The 22,772-nt window shown below is 41.3% G+C and overlaps 1 protein-coding gene across 1 annotated transcript in view; it reads left to right on the forward strand.

Annotated features, from left to right (window-relative positions):
- LOC146645216 (ephrin type-B receptor 2-like) overlaps positions 1–22,772 on the forward strand; it is an 86,781-nt gene that overhangs the window by 19,074 nt on the left and 44,935 nt on the right. Inside the window, exons 2-3 of the mRNA XM_085395062.1 lie at positions 7,453–7,517; positions 10,635–11,319. Coding sequence (XP_085251188.1) covers positions 7,453–7,517; positions 10,635–11,319 — 750 coding nt within the window. The remainder of the gene's footprint in view (positions 1–7,452; positions 7,518–10,634; positions 11,320–22,772) is intronic.

Raw genomic sequence — 22,772 nt, forward strand, 5'->3', positions numbered from 1 at the left:
CTGGCCGTTCATGTTGGTTCCTCCACTTTCTTGGGTTTCTGCTGCCTGAGGTATTCATTCATATATTCATCTTCATGATGTATTCGTGGATGTTTGTTGTCTCATCCTGGACTGTGCTACTGATGCTCACTAGTCCCTGGCCTCCTTCCTTCCACTTAGCATACAGCCTTAGGGTTTCCTTGTGTTGATGTCGGTTGCTTCTATCTCCTCTTCGGCCAGCTTATTATCCCAGCAGGGTACCTGATCACGGGCAGGGCGTAGGTGTTGATAGCGCGGATCTTGTTCTTACCCTTCAGCTGACTCCTCAGGACTTACCTGACCCTCTGCAGGTACTTGGTGGTTGCAGCTTTTCTAGCGGCCTCTTCATGGTTCCCATTTGCCTGTGGGATCCCCAGGTACTTGTAGCTGTCCTCTATGTCCGCAGTTTTGCCTTCTGGGGTGACCATGGCTCAGGGGGTTGGGAAGCGTATCTGTAACCGGAAGGTCGCCAGTTTGATCCCCGGGCTCTCTGTCCTGGTCGTTGTGTCCTTGGGCAAGGCACTTTACCCTACCGCCTACTGGTGTTGGCCAGAGGGGCCGATGGCGCGAAATGGCAGCCTCGCTTCTGTCAGTCAGCTCCAGGGCAGCTGTAGCTACAACCATAGCTTGCCTCCACCAGTGTGTGAGAGTGAATGAATAATGGCATTGTAAAGCGCTTTGGGTGCCTTGAAAAGCGCTATATAAATCCAATCCATTATTATTATTATTAGTTCTGACTACTTTCTCTCTCTTTGTTATCATCCAACTACACTTCTCCAGTCTGAACGACATTCCGATGTCATTGCTGTATATCCTGGTGGTGTGGATCAGTGAATCAATGTCTCGTTCACTCTTGGTATACAGCTTGATGTCATCGGGATCCATGTCCTCTACATTGCTCCATTCCGTAATTGGTATCCGTAGCCAGTCTTGTCAGTCAATGGTCTCACTGAGGAGGTTCAGGCCTATGCAGAACAGCAGTGAGGACAGAGCATCTCCTTGGTAGCTATTCTGGGTGTGTCTCATCAGCTAGCAGCTGGTTGATTTGTACTGCCAGATGTTTGTGGAGTGCAGTCAGCTTTTTCAGCCAGTAAGCGTGAATCATGTCAGGGCCTGGTGCTGCCCAACTCTTCATACTGGAGACCCTTTTTTTTGGATATCTGCCACTGTGATACCACCCTCATGTGTGTATATATATATATATTAGGGGTGCAACGATATTCGTATCGATATTGAACCGTTCGATACAGTGCTTTCGGTTCGGTACGCATATGTATCGAACGATACAACATTTGTAATTTATTTTATCAATTTTCCTTCTGACGATGCTGTCTGTGTTGAGCGCTCAGTGAATCTGTGTTCGACTACTCCGCCTAGGCTGCACTGTCGAGCGCAGATCCACTGAGCGCTCAACACAGACAGCATAGTCAGAAGGAAGAGCGCAGGGCAAGCTAGCGAGACAGAAGTTAAGCTCTCCTTGCAACAGGCAAATTGAACGTCATTCAGATCTGGCGTTTGGAATTATTTTGGTTTTCATGTGACGTATGACCCTGAAGGTAAGCGAGTCATGGACTAAAGTAAAACAGTATGTTGAATGTGCCATGCAATGCTCAATTACATTGGTGTGAACTAGTGTGTTAGCGCAGTTAGCTCGTTAACGTGTTGGCTGTCTAGCCCCATGCACGGAGTGATCGGCGGTAGCTCGTTAACGGAGATTTGCCGTGTTGTGGCGTTAAGGTCATTTCAACGAGATTAACCTGAAAGCACTAGCGGGAACACAACGAATATGACTGCACATTTATATCATCCTAGTGCAAAAACAACAAGCAAGCATGCTACTAACTTTAGCCGAGTCATTTAGACAGCTGTTAGCACATGATTCTCCTTACGCTGATGAGAATATAGCCCAGAAGAAGCGGATAGTATAGCTTTTATTTTGGAAAGAGACATTTCTCTGTAATAAACTCTCTTTTCCAAAGATGAGTGATTCCTCAATCAGATACAGGGCTTGCAATATCGCTAGCCTGACGTCCCGGAGCTAGCGATTTTTTTCAGTCGGGCTACCAAAATCTATCTCTGCCCTGCCCGTTGGGCTATTGTAGGAAAAATATATGTCAATGCTTTTGCATTCTTTCGGAAATGTAGCTGGGTAATTATGTCATTGGCATCGGTGAGCCACTGTCAATATGTGACATATTGAAGTCGCGTTTGAATTTGCGCTTGTTTTTTTGCTTTCACTTTGCAATCGTGCGAACTGTGTATAGAGAGCGACAGCACTGATCTGTGAGTGATGATAATTTGTGCACCAATTCCTCTGACATCGTCTTATTAATCGTTAGCTTACTATGCAAACATGACGCAGCAAGCTTAAACATGTGAGAGGTTGATCGCGCAGAGAATCGCTGAGCTTATGTGAGTGCGTGTGTAAAAGCATTTCAGTTCTGCTGAGCCAAATAAGACAGGTCAGGGTGAAGAAGTGACAGCCAAAGAAAAGCTTACCACAAAACGGAGAAGTTATGACAAATCAGACTATGAGGCATTTTCTTTTTGCCTTATAGTCTGATTTGTCATAACTTTTCCGTTTTGTGGTAAGCTTTTCTTTGGCTGTCACTTCTTCACCCTGACCTGTCTTATTTGGCTCAGCAGAACTAAAATATATATCCTGCTGCTTTTACACACGCACTCACATAACGCTCAGCGATTCTCTCACATATTTAAGCTTGCTGCGGGAGATTTAACTTGTCATGTTTGTGTAGTAAGCTAACGATTAATAAGACGATGTCAGAGGAATTGGTGCGCAAATTATCATCACTCACCAATCAGTGCTGTCCGAGCGATTGCAAAGTGAAAGCAAAAAAACAAGCGCAAATTCAAATGAGATTTCAATATGTCACATATTGACAGTGGCTCACCGATGCCAATGACATAATTACCCAGCTACATTTCTGAAAGAATGCAAAAGCATTGACATATATTTTTCCTTCTTACAATAGTCCGACGGGCAGGGCAGAGATAGATTTTGGTAGCCCGACTGGAAAATCGCTAGCCCCTGGACGTCGGGCTAGCGATATTGCGAGCCCTGTATCTGATTGAGGAATCATGCATCTTTGGAAAAGAGAGTTTATTACAGAGAAATGGCTCTTTCCAAAATAAAAGCTATACTATCCGCTTCTTCTGGCCTATATTCTCAGCAGCATATTAAACATATCAGGTCCCCATAAGGAGAATCATGTGCTAATGGCTGTCTAAATGACTCGGCTAAAGTTTGTAGCATGCATGCTTGTTGTTTTTGCACTAGGATGATATAAATGTGCAGTCATATTCGTTGTGTTCCCACTAGTGCTTTCAGGTTAATCTCGTTGAAATGACCTTAACGCCACAACACGGCAAATCTCCGTTAACGAGCTACCCCTGATCGTCCCGTGCATGGGGCTAGACGGCCAACACGTTAACGAGCTAACTGCGCTAACACACTAGCTCCCACCCATGTAATTGAGCATTGCGTGGCACATCCAACATACTGTTTTACTTTAGTCCATGACGCGCTTACCTTCAGGGTCATACATCACATGAAAACCAAAATAATTCCAAACGCCAGATCTGAATGAGGGTGGGGGAGGTTCAATTTGCCATGTTGCAAGGAGAGCTTAACTTCTGTCTCGCTAGCTTGCCCTGCGCTCTTCCTTCTGACGATGCTGTCTTTGTTGAGCGCTCAGTGGATCTGCGCTCGACAGTGTAACCTAGGCGGAGTAGTCGAACGCAGATTCACTGAGCGCTCAACACAGACAGCATCGTCAGAAGGAAAGTTGATTAAATAAATTACAAATGTTGTATTGTTGGATACATATGCGTACCGAACCGAAAGCACTGTATCGAACGGTTCAATATCGATACGAATATCGTTGCACCCCTAATATAAATAATATATATATATATATATATATATATATATATATATATATATATATATATATATATATATATATATATATATATATATATATATATATATATATAAATAAATATAATTTTTTTTTTTTTTTTTTCTCCCCAGAAATTAGGAATTTGGATATGAGGACAGATGAGTATGAAAGCTGGTAAGCAGCATGGCAGGCAGTGCTGGGAGCAAAGTGAATTTTAGTGAATTTTATTGAGGTATCCCTGTGGGTTTAATCCAGCATGACATGTAGAGCGTTGTGAAGCCTACAAGGATTATTTTTGCTGGCCTTAGTTGGCCCACTCTCTCCTCCTCTTTGCCCTACTTTTCACTGATTCATGAAGCAGAGGCAGAACAAGAGATCTCTCTATATATGTATTGCAGGATTGCAGTGACAGATGGAGACAGTGGAAAGGCAGAGAGCCATTATTGTACAGAAAGACAGTGCCTTCTACAATAAATGTTAAGAAGGTGCATCAAAACAAGGGTTTAGTAAAACAAAAATTTGCCATTAATAAGAGTAATTCACAGAGATTATACATCTCAGAGAAAACAATTCGTTCTAATTTAAACAGGATGTAACTAGATTGAATATGCAGTAGTTCCAGCATATTGTAGTCACTTAGTTGCATTCAAGCTGCTGAGACTGAGCTGCCATAGTGAGTGTCTAGTCACGAAATGAGGGCAACATATACTAATGCACCCCCACCCTCACAAACCCATGATGTCCCCATTTCCCCTGTCTATCTCCATCTCCCATCAGTAGCTCCAGCCCATGCTAGCCTGTATTTAAATGCTCTATTGCAGCACTGCTCTTCACAATTAACAGACATGTTAAATTGTGACTTCTTTCTCTCTAATTTTGAAAGAAGGTTTGCAAGTTATAAAAGAGGCTGTCAGACTGAGACAATTTGATTCAAGCAGGAGATACAATGGCAAATTCAAAGAGCCACTATGGATGTAGTCTAATCTTTTCTCTGCTGCTGCTGCCATCATCATCCGTCATCATTTCTGCTACACTGGCAGGGCTAGGGGCCAGGACTCTACTCTTTGGGTTTTTGGGGAATGATGCTAACGCCTCAGATAACAGGCAACCCACCCGCAGTAGATTTGCCCGGTGTGAGGTCTCACAGCAAGCTATCAAATACAGCGCATTTCTCAGCTTTTGACAAAATGCTATACGTCGCCAGGTGTATAGCACAGTATCACCTTAAAGCACTTGTTGCAGGCTGCTGAGTTTGCATCTTTTGCTGTGAAGTACAGCCAGACTTTGACCCCTTCGCTTTGGGCATTTTTAATCTGTAGCTCTGCTCTAAAAAAACGTATGTACCTGGACCCGCCTACTATGCTCGCAAAGGTAAAATGATTGGCTGGAATCCAAAGTGTATGACATCTCAGGAAAAAAAGCACAGAAATAAAGCACTGAAATGTGTGCTGCTTTTCGGTCTGGTTACTACCGTTTATGCCATAATGGCACCGGGTACCGGTACCCATCCCTAGTCACATACTAATTACGTAACAGGATGCTCGTCACTTTGCTATAAAGACGACCACACATATTAGGTCGTACTCCATTATAATGGAAAACCTGTTGATCTGAGTTGAGTTGTGGCGAGTCGATCCGATGCTCTACTAACGGAAAAGGGGCTTTTACTCTTCTCCACCCTTCTTGGCTGAGTCTGTGGGAATTGGTTGCAGGTCAGCGCTCATGGCGTCTATTCTTCCTATTTAGCGGCGGCTGTGACACCTGGCTTGCCGCTTCTTCCCAACTCCTCATTAATCACTATTGATACTAATAGAAAGCGAGCAGCCAGAAAATGGGACATTTGAATGCAACACTGGGTGCTTACATTTTAATCTGACGCTGGATAAATACAAGACTTATTCTTCTTTTCTTTCTTTTTCTTTTCTTTCGAACAATTAAAATTTCAACAAAACAAACACAGGAAATGGAAAGCATAAGAAATTTCCAGCAAATGGATCCATGAAGCAAAAACAGAAGGTGTATCAAAGGAAGAAGCAGTGGCTTATCGGGTCCTGTCCCTAAATTTAACTACAATTTTGTAACCAAAATGGTCATGCATACAAACACATACACATACATCTGTCTATAGACAATTATACCCTGGACCCCCAGAGGGTTAAATATTTTTTTTTAAAGTAACGCAACAGTTACTTTTCAAGTAATTAATTACTTTTGGAATCGTGTAACTCAGTTACTAACTCAGTTACTTTTTTGAAGAAGTAACTAGTAACTATAATTAATTACTTTTTCAAAGTAACTTGCCCAACACTGGTCATCGCTATCTGTTGAAATTTGTTTTTACATTTATTAACTATTTCTAGTTAATAATAAATAATTATTAACTTTCTTCTACAACTTCCAGTTGGATTGAATTAGGATTTTCTGGTCACAGTCCTCACCCACACTGTTCTCCTCAAGCAGGGTATTTTTTTAATTTCCTTTGCCAGTTTTGGACCCACACTGACAACGAAATCATTACCTGTTATCATTATCTGTTAACCACTTCATTCCTATTTGTAATAACCATATTTTTTCTCTGAAAAAGTCTGGGTAATTAGCTTTGGTTTGTTTGTTTATAATAGTCCATGTACCTTTTGTGTTATTCTTTCGATCCTCTGGCATTTTATTATAATGCTCCTTATTACATTATTGACGGCTAAACACAGTGCAAAGAAAAGAAAACAAAAGGGAAATAAAGACTAACCTAAAAAAATGGTAAAACAACTAAAACCTGAAAACGTGATGAGCTGAGACATAAAACATAAATATGGACAAAGACAGTTAAATGTGGGATAACTGAGCTTGACGTATGACAAACAGATGATCCAACAACAAACAAAGGGAAACTAATACAATATATACACAAACAGTAACGAGGGAGGACAGGAGAGAAACACAACTGGACCTAATCTGACATAACAAGACAGGGAGGAAGCAAAACTGTAACACTAACACAGGACACGGGATGATAAAAATAAAACAGTAAGCAAGACAAATACGGAGGACGAAGACACACGAGCTTAATACTGAGATTGTGGGAGAAACTGACATGGGGGCATGACTGACTTGGGAGACAGAGCGGATACATGGAACACGGAGACAAGAGGAACAAAATGAGTAATGTGGAACACAGGGAAAGTACTTTGGAAGTACTTTGGTTGTTTCACACTGGTCTAAAGCTAACGTCTGATCACTAGGTGACATTCCAGGCTCTGGTTTAAACCTCTGATGTATTAACTACCAGAATATATATCAGTCATTAGTGCTCTGTGTCTCACTGGTGGTTCTTTATCTCGTAGGCCATCCACTTCAGTTATTTTACTGTTTGTCATTTGAAGTCACTGAATGTTGCTCACTACATCACTGCAAATCATTTCCAGTGTGAACAGAGCTCAACACACACAGTATTTTATTGCAGTGTAACTTAATTCTAATTCTAACGCCAGGCTTTTTGGTTTTTGATTATCTCCAGAGGTACTAATGGATTCAACAACAGCAACAGCAGAACTGGGCTGGACCACCTACCCATCTCAAGGGGTGAGTAGAAAAATCAACACACTAGGAACAATGTACACAGTGTAGATAAGCAGTCAAAAGTTTGGACACACCTTGTCATTTAATGGTTTTTCTTTATTTTTACTACTTTCTACAATGTGGAGGCAAACTGAAGACATCAAATATATGAAGCAAGATATATAAAATTATGTAGCAAAGAAAAACTGGTAAATAACTCTAAATGTGTTTTATATCACAGATTCCTCAAAGTAGCCGCCCTTTGCTTTGTTGACAGCACTGCATACCCTCGGCCTTCTCTCAGTGAGCTTCATGCTGTAGTCACCTGAATGGTTTCACTTCACAGGTGTGCCTGTCAGGGTTCATTTATTGCCTTCTTAATGGGGTTGGGACCATCAGTTGTGTTGTGCAGCAGTCAGATTGGTACACAGCTGACAGCCCTATTTGACAACTGTTAGAATTCATATTATGGCAAGAACCAATCAGCTAACTAAAGAGCAGTGTTGGGAAGGTTACTTTTAAAATGTATTCCATTACAGAATACAGAATACATGCCCCAAAATGTATTCTGTAACGTATTCCGTTACGTTACTCAATGACAGTAACGTATTCTGAATACTTTGGATTACTCACTATATTATCATGCTTTTTACAACAACGTGAATGTACTATTGCTGTGATTTATTACTATTACTGAAGGTCCGCGACTCCGAACTGTAGTAAAGGGACCTCTGACTAATACGGGGTCCCTGTCGGCTCCTAGCCGAAAAATAGCTTTACTTTGTTGTCTGGGTCAACTTTTATTGCGAGAGACAGAGAGAGGCGTTGAAAGGCTGCTCCAACGGAACTTATTGTTTCGGAGGAAAACACGAACACGGTGTACAGTCAAGTTTTAATAGCTTACTTACAACTGGGCTCGTCAGGCACTCTTCTTGGCTGAAGTGGTTATTATTATATTTACATGCTTCCAGCTCCCGTTTTTCCTCGATGACAACTCGTACCTTTCCACTGCCCTTTTTCTCCCTCCTCGCGCTCACAGACCCATAACGTGTATGGCAGTCCATTCTCCCTGCAGCACGGACTACACTGCCCATGATGCTACATTCTTTAGAGCTATGCTTGTAGCATTCTGCCTGTTAGCTTAGCACAACAACAACAACAACGAAAAGGCGCTCTCTCACCCAGGAAGCACACAGTCGCAGAGAGAGAGAGAGAGAGCGTCGCCCTGTAACCATGGCAACCGTAACGCTGCCGCCTGGAACAACAGAACGTAGCTGTCAAACAAAACCCAAACAGTCCTGACCCGCCAAAATATGAAACAGGAAAGTACCGCAGTGTAATCCATTTATTTCAACAAAGTAACTGTATTCTAAATACCACCTTTTTAAACGGTAACTGTAACGGAATACAGTTACTCATATTTTGTATTTTAAATACGTAACGGCGGTACATGTATTCCGTTACTCCCCAACACTGCTAAAGAGAAACACCAGTCCATCATTACTTCAAGAACTGAAGGTCAGTCAGTCCAGAAAACTGCTAAAACTTTGATTGTGTCCCCAAGTGCTGTCGCAAAAACTGCATTTCTTCTCACTAGAAGTGCTACACCGAAACTGTCTTACATGAGGACCACCCCAGGAAAGGAAGACCAAGAGTCACCTCTGCTGCTGAGGATACATTCATCCGAGTCACCAGCCTCAGAAATCACAAGTTCACAGCACCTCAGATTCCAGTAGCAGACACATCTCTACATCAGCTGTTCAGAGCAGATTGTGTGAATCAGGCCTTTATGGTCAAGACAAAAGGACCAACAAGTGCTCAGCATCTCTGGGAACTCCTTCAAGACTGTTGGAAAACCACTTCAGGTGACAACCTCATGAAGCTCATGGAGAAAATGCCAAGAGTGTGCAAAGCAGGAATCAAAGCCAAAGGGGCTGTTTGGAAGAATCTAAAATATAAAACATGTTTTGAGTTGTTTCACACTTTTTTGTTTACTAAATAATTTCATATGTTTATTCATAGTTTTGTGTTCATTCATAGTTTTGATGCCTTCTGTGAGAATCTACAATGTAAACAGTCATGAAAATAAACAAAAAACACCATTAAATGACAGCACCTGGAAAATATGCACATGGTAGCCCACTTACGTGGGTCTAACCTTTTTTTAATTTTATACTTTAAACTGGAGGTCAAACATATGCCATTGGTCCAGAATCAGCTTTCTGAAGAATCAAGTTCAGCACACTGTGTAGAAGTAATACTTCATGTTTATCAGTAAAGTAGATTAATATTCTTGTGCTGGTATCCAGTGATACCATCATTACTGCACAATCTTTAAAACTGCATCTTTATTAAATATATTTGATGTTTGATGACATGAAAGTTTTAAGTGTGAAGAATATGAAAAGTATGAGATCAGGAAGGGGGGAAATACTTTTTCACTGTCCAAAAAATTCCAAACCAAGCTTTAAAAGTTGTAGAATTTAAGTCAGTTTTTTAAATCAATAATTTAAGTTAATTTACGTCACCTTGCTTGCTACATCCAAATATTGATAGCATGCTGGTATTGGTATCGGATCAATGCTAACATGGCTGGATCAATACTTTGTTTCTGTCCTCCAAACTCAGTATGTAGCTGATACTCAATTGCGTTTAATAATTAATTTTTTTCTGCAAATGAAAAAATATATCTCAAACATGCCCTGTGAAAAATATCTGAACCTTTATCTGCTGACTGTCACATCTATGTTATTTAACCAAACTTAAACAATAGAAGTTGACCCAATGTGCCATAGAGATGGGGCATTTGATTTCCAGATCTCCAAAAATCCCAGTTTCAAAATATACGAAAAGCACAAAAGTGTGTTTTACTCTATTAACTACTTATTATGGAAAATAAAAATCACAGGGATTTAGTGGTGATTAAAATGGGTTGCAAACTTCTGATGAGTGACTTGTAAGTGACTGCTCTCCCCTCTATAAGCTGCCTTTGTGGGTTAAAAGTATCTGTGTTGGTATCAGCAGTACTGGCTGACTCCACTAGCTTCTTCTGCTTTTGGATTGTTCCAAGTTGCCTTCAATGTTTTAGTGTTTGCATGTTTGTCACTTTATCAGTAGCTCTGTTTCTTGGCTCTCTTCTAGTGGGAAGAAGTTAGTGGATACGATGAAAATATGAACACCATCCGAACATACCAGGTGTGCAATATCTTTAATAGCAGCCAAAACAACTGGGTCCGGACCAAATACATCCGTCGCCGTGGTGCTCAGCGTATCCATGTCCAGATGAAATTTTCAGTACGGGACTGTAGTTCCATACCCAATGTCCCTGGCTCCTGCAAGGAGACCTTCAACCTCTATTTTTTTGAATCTGACTTGGATAAGGCCACTAAATTATACCCACCCTGGATGGAAAACCCATGGGTGAAAGTGGACACTATTGCAGCTGACGAGAGCTTCTCTCAGGTCGATCTCGGTGGCCGCATCATGAAGATCAACAGTGAAGTTCGAAGCTTTGGACCTGTTTCCCACAATGGCTTCTATCTTGCTTTCCAGGATTACGGTGCCTGCATGTCACTCATTGCTGTCCGAGTCTTCTACAGGAAATGTCCCCATATAATCCAGAATGGAGCGGTTTTCCCTGAGACACTGTCAGGAGCAGAGAGCACCTCTCTTGTGGCAGCCAGAGGAGTGTGTGTTCCTAATGGGGAGGAGGTGGATGTACCCATCAAGCTGTACTGTAATGGGGATGGGGAGTGGATGGTACCTATTGGTCGCTGTATGTGTAAAGCTGGATACGAGGCTGTGGCGAATGGTACAGTCTGCAAAGGTAAGAAGGAATGTGTGAATGAGTTCTTATGAGATGTGCCTCACTAGACTGTTCTATGGCTGTGCCCTATCATATCGCTTGCAGTAACACCAATGTAAATTTTACATCAAATGTCAAATTACTACATCGTTGTGTTTTTAGCATCTAAAATTTAGCTACTTCAAACAGCTCCAGCAAATCACAATACTTTGCAAAATATGAAAACTGTTCTTGCTAAAGGTGGAAAGATGAGTGTTTCACACACATGAGATAAAAAATGCAGTTGCATCTCCTCCAGCTACGAAGGACGAGATGCTGATCTGCAACCCAAACGTAAACCAATGGCTCAACTTGGTCGAACTTGCTAGTTGTGCTCCATAATGTCAGGAGGAGCAACAAATAAAACAAAAAAGAAGAAGAAAATAACGAAACAAACTGAAGTCACTATCACAATTTTTCTTGAAATATTGTGATATAATGTTGAGCCCATCATGCCCACCCTGGCTCTGTTCACAGATGAAGAGCAGCAAGAATAAACAAATAGTTTTATATGCATAGTGATGATGTTAGTGCATCTTGAAATGAACCGGCTTAAAGTAACTTAAGTGCAACGTTTTTCATTCATTCTGTAATCAAATGTGTATATATACAGACAAAAGGTACTTTATTTTAGCTGTACAACAGATTGTCACCAGGGCAACACTGTGTAAGATAATGTAAACTACACAGTTCCCCACCTGAACTCTGAATGTGCTTGAACTGCCCAATAATCTGAGATTAGAATATTTACACTACACTACTTCTACAGAAATTCTTAAACAGTACATGAAGGATTTTCGTTTATCCAATGCTTAGTGTTCACATCACCCCACTCGTAAGGATTAAAACTTTTTTTCACCTGTACACTACTATTCTTGCGTAGACTTTTAGTTTGTAGCCCCATTATGATCGATATCCCAGACCGTCAGACATTCATCACAGATTCATTCTATTAGTATCAGTGGTCATGCACCAGTGTCTTTCTCTCTGACAAAGAAAGTGACACCACTAATTAGGAATGGGAAGTTAAATAAATCCTTATGTAAAGAATAAGATTTCATTATTATTTTCTAAAGGGAGTAGGCAATTTACTTAAAAAATAGTGGCCTCTTTAGGAAGCAGGAAATGTAGTAATGTGGCAGAAAATAATATATTGCTGTTCACATAAGAAAAATAAAGAAAGAATACCTTTATTAGAATTGGAAGAAAAAATTACAAGTCCATTAAATCATTAGAAGCTGCCTATGTTGCCTCAGACTAGGACAAAGTGCCCTGGTCAGTCTTTGTGGAAATGGTGCACAGTGGCACTGCTTCAGGATATTACACTGCATAATTCACCACTAATACAAAGTGATATAAATAAAATTGAATTGAATTGAATTGATATTCTCGTGCATTCCGGTGAAGTGGCTCAATGAAATCCAATGCCAATATGCTCAGATGAGACCTCCATGCAAGGTATTTTCCAAAGGCACTTCTGGGATAGCCGCCTGGTTCCCACATTCTCCCTGATGCCTGGCCAATAAAAATGGGCCATGAGCTGTTCCAGAGTTTTGTCATATTTCCCTGCCATGAGGTTATGATAAGCTATCTTGAAAATAATTTCTCTGCAGCTCTTTGTGACCAACAGCTGGCTGCATTTCTCTTCCATGCAAGTTTCACAACTCACTCGATACAGTCTGCCTCTAATCAACACAAAATGCAGGTTGGTCAGCGCTATGTGGAGTAAATTATTGGAGTAGGCGGGGCCTCCCGAGAAGATGCTGTCTCCTCCTCCCCAGAGTCAGCTTCAGACAACCTCACGTTACCTGACTGTAGTACAAACACTCCACCTTCCTGTGGGTTGTGAACACATCTGCACATTCCAGCCAATCTGTTCCCAGAATGAAGGGATGCGTCAGATGTGACCTAACCACCATCTTGACTCTGTGTGCACCTGTATTTAATCTTTACCAGTACTGTGGGATATTTGTGTATGTCCCCATGCACACACCTCCTCATCAGACTGACATCTTCCACTGCTCCCTCCGATCCTGGCAGTAATGCCAGTGAGAAACCAGCCCTAGCAACCAGACTCTTCAACATCCTTGTCTGGTGCTTGGACTGGTCCTGCAGCTAGTCCAACTGTCAGTGATGCACCATTGCCTGCTCCTGACACATGATTGCCACCAGTTAGGCCACAATCCGAGCCAGTGTCTTGACTTGTTGAGTTAGTCACTGGTCTGACTGACGTGACCATGACAATAAAAATATAGAAAAAGCATGGCAAAACACATGAAAACATTGCCATTTTAGCGTAACTCTGTCGTACTTACTCACTTGCTCTCAACCGTTGCCTTCACTGCTGTGACACGGTGCTTGAGATGACTGACTCCAATAATAACTTTAATATCACTGAAGAGAGCAGAGTTGCTGTTTTCGGAAATTTAGAATTCTTCAGATTGTGCAAACTGTTCAAGAGTTATGGCAGTTTAAAAATAAGCAAAAACCTGTTGGTGGGAACTGGTTATAAGCGTTAATGGGTTAACAACATCATTGACGCCGAAGAAGACATCTAGGGTGTACGTCTTGTGTTCTGCTCTTTTCTACAACGTTCATTGTGTGCAATGCAGACAGTGCCCTGCCGAGCTGAATAGGACAGAGGAGGGGGTGTCAAGAGAGGTGGGACTAAAAGAGATTAAAGTTCCCCTGGTTTACCTCTCATTACATCAGAGAGAAAGTAAAAGCGTAAAAGGGTTTAATATCGAGTCTTATATGTTAAAAGTGATACAGAGTGCTAAAAATAGAGTTTACCTATATGAGAGAAGTGGTATTAAGTATGTTGTAATTGTTAAACACAGAATCATAATTTATAAGTGATTTTGCTAATAGTTAATCTTTTTTAATTCTTAATAACAATCAGAATGTAATCAGGTATAAGTTTAACCAATATAACAAATAAGAAAATAAAAACTATGAAATGATTCTACTAACACGTCTCTCACTGAGATTCCATATGGAGTGACTTATTTGTGCAAAGATGGCCTTGGAGGCTGTGAGAGTGTGTAAGAAGGAAAATTGAGAATACCAGGACTGACAAACACAGAGTTGTGTTTGTCAGTCTTTTATTTCTGTAAAGAGAAAAAGCGAGAAAAAATATTTGTGTGTAACCGAGTTGAAAAGAAATCATATTAGAGTGGATATTCATGTGATTGAGACAACGATAAATCCTGTTGAAGTAAAATAGCATAAACTAAACTAAAGACATGACAGAAAGTATATTCATATTTGATTTAATGTTCATATGTAGTGAAATTATGTACAACAAAGACAAGAAGATGTGATGAGGGAGGGGAAAGATGAGGACCAGGTATACCAAGTATAAAAGTTTTGTGCAGAAGAGATAAGTTGTTCATTGCTTTGTCTCCTGCGAGACGAGCACTACAGATAATTGGATCTAAGATTTTACAGTTGGAAGTTTAAGCAGAGATACCAGAAGGATCAACCACTGCCAAACTGTGGACTTTTTCTCTGCTCATTAGATTCAAGAGGATTTGAATTTCCAGGGGATGCTTGTTGGAGTATATCAACACAGAACACAGAGATAAGTGCATCTTCAGGCCAGGGTGTGCCTTTTCTTTCATTAGTCTCTCTCCTCTCAAGATCATTATTAAAATCAGCATTAACTCAACGCAGGTCAAAGAGATAAGTAGAATTCAATCGATTTGATTTTGTGATCAATATTATTTGCTTTGCTTTTGCTTTTACCATTACTGTTTATGAAACAGTAATGGTAAAGACATGCATATCACTCAAAGAATCCTTACAGGTTACTCTAACCTTAAAATGAACGGATCCTTGGGCCCACTTTTTCAGACCACTAAATTTTACCCAGTTAATAAAGATTTAGAGGAGAGCTGGTAATAATGGGTGTGACTGAGAGGAGATTTGAGCAGAATGCCATTCTGACAAGCACGCCTTCAGAGGAAGCAGGATCAACATCTGCAAGGTGGAGTAGCAGTTGGAGCTAGGCAAGTCTCCTCCATGGCTCCATCCAAGCTCTGCATAGCCTAATCAGAGATTAGTACTTTTTAAACAGAAAAGAATCTTTATATATTGGGAAGGCCCGGTTGGGATCCAACAAAAGTAAACATGTTGCCTCAGAGCTGCAGCCACAATGTATTGATTGAAGATTCAAGAAGTTTATTGTCATGTACACCGCAAAACACAAGTGGTTACACAGCACAATTAAATTCTTACTTTGCAGGTTCCCTTCACACGACTAAAAGAAAGTAATAATAAATAAAATAGTAAAACAGTGCTTTGTAGATCTTGTAGCTTATATGTAAACTTGGTGTAAACTTGCAACACTATCACAGTGATAATATATGCAGAGTATGCAATATAAAGGTGTATATGTTGATATATGTATAAAAATTGCAAATTTACAGGCTAATATTAATGTACAGAATTGCTATTTTACAGGTTAGGTGTAAGTACAGCTGTATTATGCTGTGTACAAGTGTGTGTGTGTGTGTGTGGGGGGGGGTCTGTTTAGGTCAAAAGTGTGATTTCAGAGTATCATTATTTATTTAACAAAACCTAAGCCAAAATGCAGAAGCAATGTGTTAAAAACTAAGAACACTCTGTGATTGAAAAACCTTTAGATTTGCTTACTATTTGCTTGGTCGTAGCCTTCAGTTTTAATTATTATAGAAATGTTACAGATGTTACAGTCATAAAAAAGGGATGGATGTCTACCAACTGGAAGGCTGGTGAATCGATCCGTTGTCCTTGTGTCAAAGTATCCTCAGTTGCCCTCGATGTGAATGTTAGATAGACGTGCTTGCATATAGATCAAAGATCTGTATGAATGTCTTTCAGGGGAAGGGACTGACAAAAAACCCTTTCATATCAGAAGAGAGACGTAGCTGACAGAGAGCAAACACCTGAGCGAATCATCACAGTGTGATTGGATGAGTGAGACTTGTGGTGAGAAAGCATTTTGAGTGCTCAAAATTGAGTAGAAAAGTACCTCTCAACTTACCATTTAGCAGACTGTTAGAAATGTCTCTAAATGGCAAATCTATTGTCGTCTCTCCCTGTTTCTGCAATAAAAGGACGATGGAAACTGGTAAACAAACCTTCCCTCCTACTATGGAATAAACACCTGAGCACAAGTATGGGAAACAATACAATACATAATCCAGCTTTTTTCATTCAGAATTAAAGTGACAACTATCCTTTTTTACTGGTTCTCCCAACCATACACACACACATTTCAGCACGTTTTGTACTTTCCACTTAGCTCAATCTGTTGGGCTGTCTCTAGTTTAGACATTCGTTTGACAATTTGAGGAAAAGGTTACATTTGCAGTACACAAACAGAAATGCAAGAAAAATCTTTTGAATTTAGTTAGTTTAAGGAGGAGTACGTTGGAGTTTAGTGAATTCAGAGCTGACTAAAGTTGACTTCACAGGCTTGAAATGTATCACTGTAAATGATTCGATTTGTATACTGTACATATATTTTTCATCTTATGAGTTTTCCTTTACAGTGTCTGTGTTCTACAAAAATACCTCCAGTAAAATCCAGCATCATGAGAACTGGTTTGGAGAATTATTTAATTCCTTTTTGAGATAAATAAATCTTTTCCTCGAGTAAAATATTTATGCAGCAGTAACTTTATTTCAAATGCAGAAATATTTTTCAAATAAATAATTAGTCTGAAAATATTCAGACCTGGATGAAGGAATTACTATTTCAGAATCCATTAGTTTGGCTTTGAGGCATACTGTATGGTAATGTGGACCACGACCATAAATATTAATTTACTCAGTTCGTTGATGTCATGTCGTCCTTAGGTTTCAGTTTTTCTTGGGTCTGATAGGGTCTGGCTTTCCCACATGTGACAGCTGGAGTGTTCCACATTTAGGCATGCCCTGAAAAGACACACACACACACACACACACACACACACACACACACACACACACACACACACACACACACACACACACACACACACACACACACACACACATCAAGAAACACTCATAAAACCTTTTTTTAAAGCCAGCAACCTAGAAGATGTGCGAGTTGTGTATCAGAAATGGCAAAGAGGTTGTTCAAACCCTTTGCAGGAAACAGATGGTGGCATTACTATTGCTCTTGCAACTGACTTCGTCCAACACTCTGGAATCTCAGTACTCCTACTGTCATCTTCCTTTACTTGTTTATGGAACCGGCAGTACCAGCTGGAGATTCTGGAAATTCACTGGAGTGACGGAGTGAGAGTTCAGAATTATTAGGCAAATGAGTATTTTGTCCACATCATCCTCTTCATGCATGTTGTCTTACTCCAAGCTGTATAGGCTCGAAAGCCTACCACCAATTAAGCATATTAGGTGATGTGCATCTCTGTAATGAGAAGGGGTGTGGTCTAATGACATCAACACCCTATATCAGGTGTGCATAATTATTAGGCAACGTCCTTTCCTTTGGCAAAATGGGTCAAAAGAAGGACTTGACAGGCTCAGAAAAGTCAAAAATAGTGAGATATCTTGCAGAGGGATGCAGCAGTCTCAAAATTGCAAAGCTTCTGAAGCGTGATCATCGAACAATCAAGCGTTTCATTCAAAATAGTCAACAGGGTCGCAAGAAGCGTGTGGAAAAACCAAGGTGCAAAATAACTGCCCATGAACTGAGAAAAGTCAAGCGTGCAGCTGCCAAGATGCCACTTGCCACCAGTTTGGCCATATTTCAGAGCTGCAACATCACTGGAGTGCCCAAAAGCACAAGGTGTGCAATACTCAGAGACATGGCCAAGGAAAGAAAGGCTGAAAGACGACCACCACTGAACAAGACACACAAGCTGAAACGTCAAGACTGGGCCAAGAAATATCTCAAGACTGGTTTTTCTAAGGTTTTATGGACTGATGAAATGAGAGTGAGTCTTGATGGGCCAGATGGATGGGCCCGTGGCTGGATTGGTAAAGGGCAGAGAGCTCCAGTCCGACTCAGACGCCAGCAAGGTGGAGATGGAGTACTGGTTTGGGCTGGTATCATCAAAGATGAGCTTGTGGGGCCTTTTCGGGTTGAGGATGGAGTCAAGCTCAACTCCCAGTCCTACTGCCAGTTTCTGGAAGACACCTTCTTCAAGCAGTGATACAGGAAGAAGTCTGCATCCTTCAAGAAAAACATGATTTTCATGCAGGACAATGCTCCATCACACGCGTCCAAGTACTCCACAGCGTGGCTGGCAAGAAAGGGTATAAAAGAAGAAAAACTAATGACATGGCCACCTTGTTCACCTGATCTGAACCCCATTGAGAACCTGCGGTCCATCATCAAATGTGAGATTTACAAGGAGGGAAAACAGTACACCTCTCTGAACAGTGTCTGGGAGGCTGTGGTTGCTGCTGCACGCAATGTTGATGATGAACAGATCAAAACACTGACAGAATCCATGGATGGCAGGCTTTTGAGTGTCCTTGCAAAGAAAGGTGGCTATATTGGTCGCTGATTTGTTTTTGTTTTGTTTTTGAATGTCAGAAATGTATATTTGTGAATGTGGAGATGTTATATTGGTTTCACTGGTAAAAATAAATAATTGAAATGGGTATATATTTGTTTTTTGTTAAGTTGCCTAATAATTATGCACAGTAATAGTCACCTGCACACACAGATATCCCCCTAAAATAGCTAAAACTAAAAACAAACTAAAAACTACTTTGGCAATATGGCGGCACACACTGTTGCAGCGGCTTACGGCTCTCCGTCTCAGTACTCCTTTTTTTTGTTTAGTTTGCTTAGTTTGTATGTCTTTCTTATTTTTTTCTGCATTATCGGCTCTACTTTCAAAGTTTGCTACATCCGCCAGAGCCTCATAGACATCGGTGACCAGCATCAAACATCCGTTTCACTGGACTTTCTTCACACGCACAACATCCCAGATCACATAGCGAGACCACCGGGCTCCCCGTGGATTGTTATCGGGACTAGGCGGAGGCGCAGACAGAGGGAGAGGAAGCAAAAGCGGGGCCGTAGGTCCGGCATTATGCTAAGGCTAAAAAACAAACCACACAAGCCACCCCTGCCGAGCCTCTATCTCTCCAACGCCAGATCCCTCGTGCAAAAAACGGATGACCTGGAATTACAACCCACCACAAAGACTGTTACAACCTGGCCGGAAAATGCTCTCTCCAAACTACAGGACTGCTTCACAGAGACAGACTGGGACATATTTGAACACCAGGACCTAGAAACATTCACAGGATCAGTACTGGACTACATCAAGTTCTGTACTGCAAATGTGACAGTGGACAAAAGCATTCGGGTTTTCCCAAATCAAAAACCCTGGATGACCAGCGAGGTCCACTCACTCCTCAAAGCCCGTGATGCCGCCTTCAGGTCAGGTGACAGAGCTCTGTACAGGGCTGCTCGAGCTGACCTGAAAAGGGGGATTAAAAAAGCCAAGTCAGACCACAAAAGGAACATCGAGTCCCACCTGTCCAGCAACAACACACAAGAGGTGTGGCAGGGAATGTAAGACATCATCAACCACAGAGGCAGCACTGCAAAAACAGAAAACCCGAGTGGGCAACTGGCAGAGGAAATAAACAGCTTCTTCGCCCGCTTTGAAACACCACAACAGCAACACTCATCTGCTTCAGCCCTGCTCCCATCCTCATCCTCACCTGGTTCCTGCACCGCTCCACTCACTGTAACAGAGCACGAGGTCAGACGTGTCCTCCTAGCAGTGAACCCCAGGAAGGCGGCCGGTCCAGATGGAGTACCTGGCAAGGTACTAAGAGCATGCGCACACCAGCTCACCCTCATCTTCACCAGACTCTTCAACCTCTCACTGGATCAGGCAGCCATCCCATCCTGTCTAAAATCAGCCACAATCATCCCAGTGCCAAAGAAGTCTCACATCTCCAGCCTGAATGATTACCGCCCTGTGGCCCTCACACCGGTAATCATGAAATGCTTTGAGAGACTAGTCCTTCAGCACATCAAGGATTACCTCTCCCCAGAATTCGACCCCCACCAGTTTGCATACCGTGCAAACAGATCCACAGAAGACGCCATCGCCACAGCCCTCCACGCTGTGCTGAGTCACCTAGAGCAGCGGCAAAGCTACGTCCGAATGCTCTTTGTGGACTACAGCTCAGCCTTTAATACAATAATCCCGGACATCCTCATCACCAAACTGGTCACTCTTGGCCTCCCTCCTCTCACATGTGCCCGGAAAAAGGATTTCCTCACAAACCGGCCCCAGACTGTAAGACTCGGCCGTCATCTCTCTTCCACTCGCACACTGAGCACTGGCTCCCCACAGGGCTGTGTGCTGAGCCCCCTCTTGTATTCTCTCTACACCCACGACTGCAGTTCGACCCACAACAACACTCTCATCATCAAGTTTGCTGATGACACCACGGTAGTCGGACTCATCTCGAAGGGAGACGAGGCAGAGTACAGAGAGGAAGTCCTGAAGCTGGCAGCCTGGTGTTCAGAAAACAACCTGGCACTGAACACTAAGAAAACCAAAGAGCTCATTGTTGACTTCAGGAGACACAGCACCGACTTGGCCCCCCTCTACATCAACGGGGAGTGTGTGGAGAGGGTCCACACTTTCCGGTTCCTTGGTGTCCTCATCTCTGCTGACATCTCCTGGACAGGAAACATCTCAGCGGTCATCAAGAAGGCCCAACAGCGGCTGCACTTCCTGAGAGTCCTCAGGAAGTACAAGCTGAACTCCAACCTGCTGCTGACCTTCTACCGCTCGTCCATTGAGAGCCTGCTAACCTACTGCATCACTGTATGGTACGGCAGCTGCACCAAAGCAGATAGAGTGAGGCTTCAGAGTGTGGTCAAGACAGCACAAAAGATCATCGGCTGCCCTCTCCCCTCCCTGATGGACATTTATTCCTCCCGCTGCCTCACCAGAGCAGCAAACATTATCAAGGACAGCTCCCACCCTGGCTTCAACATGTTCAGCCTGCTTCCCTCAGGGAAGCGCTACAGGTGCATCAACACAAAAAACCCACAGACTCAAAAACAGTTTCTTCCCCAAAGCGATAACCACCCTGAATTGACACATGCACAGATAACACAGCCCCCCCCACTTCCCACTTCCTCTATGGACCACCACTGTGCAATACCAATTCTATGTGCAATAACTCAACTGTATATACATAACACTATTTATTACATATTACTTACGTCTTGTATATTGTACATTATATATATATATATATATATATATATATATATATATATATATATATATATGTATATGTGTGTGTGTGTGTGTGTGTGTGTGTGTGTGTGTGTATATATATGTGTATATATATGTGTATGTATGTGTATATATATATATATATATATATATGTGTATATATATATATATATATATATGTGTATATATATATATGTATATATGTGTATATATGTATATATATGTATATATATATATGTATATATGTGTGTGTGTATATATATATGTGTGTGTGTATATATATATGTGTGTGTGTATATATATATGTGTGTGTGTATATATATATATATATATATATATGTGTGTGTATATATATATGTATATATATATATATATGTATATATATATATATATATGTGTGTGTGTATATATATATATATATGTGTGTGTATATATATATAATATGTATATATATGTATATATATATATGTATATGTTAATACTGTCCATATGTACATAGCGCTGCAGAACTGTACCCCCCCCCCCCCCCCAGCATGTTTACACTGAGTAGGAGATGCTCTGTATCTCATTGTACAACTGTATAGTGACAATAAAGGCATTCTATTCTATTCTAGTCTATTCCAAAAACATTCAGCTTTGATATTAATGAGTTTTTTGGGTTCATTGAGAACATGGTTGTTGTTCAATAATAAAATTGTTCCTCAAAAATACAACTTGCCCAATAATTCTGCACTCCCTGTAGAAGGACTGACGGTCTTGTGAGTAAAGACCAATAAAAAAGCCAACTAAAAGAGGAAAACAAAGACCCTCTTGATCTTTTGAGTTTGAGGTAAACCTATTTTGTTGACTCGATTGCAGGAAAAGGACTGCTATAACTGTCATGGTCCTGGGTCGGTGACCCAGTGTTTTTGGTTTTTGTACTTTTACTTTTGATAGTTTTATGTATTATGACTGTTGTGTTTTGGTTTCCCTGGGTTTAGTTGTGTTCCCTCGGTTTGATGTCATCCTTGCCTGTGTATCCCCTTTTGTGTAGTAAGGTCTCTGTTAGGGATGGGTACCGGTATGACATAAACGGTAGTAACCAGACCGAAAAGCAGCAAACATTTCGGTGCTTCATTTCGGTGCTTTTTTTTCCTGAGATGTCACACACTTTGGATTCTAGCCAATCATTTTACCTTTGCGAGTATAGGCGGGCCCAGGTACGTACGTTCT

This window comes from Rhamphochromis longiceps, linkage group LG20 (assembly GCF_057381845.1).
Source record: "Rhamphochromis longiceps isolate RC_006_pf linkage group LG20, R_longiceps_female_GT1.1, whole genome shotgun sequence".
In the NCBI taxonomy this organism is placed as follows: domain Eukaryota; kingdom Metazoa; phylum Chordata; class Actinopteri; order Cichliformes; family Cichlidae; genus Rhamphochromis; species Rhamphochromis longiceps.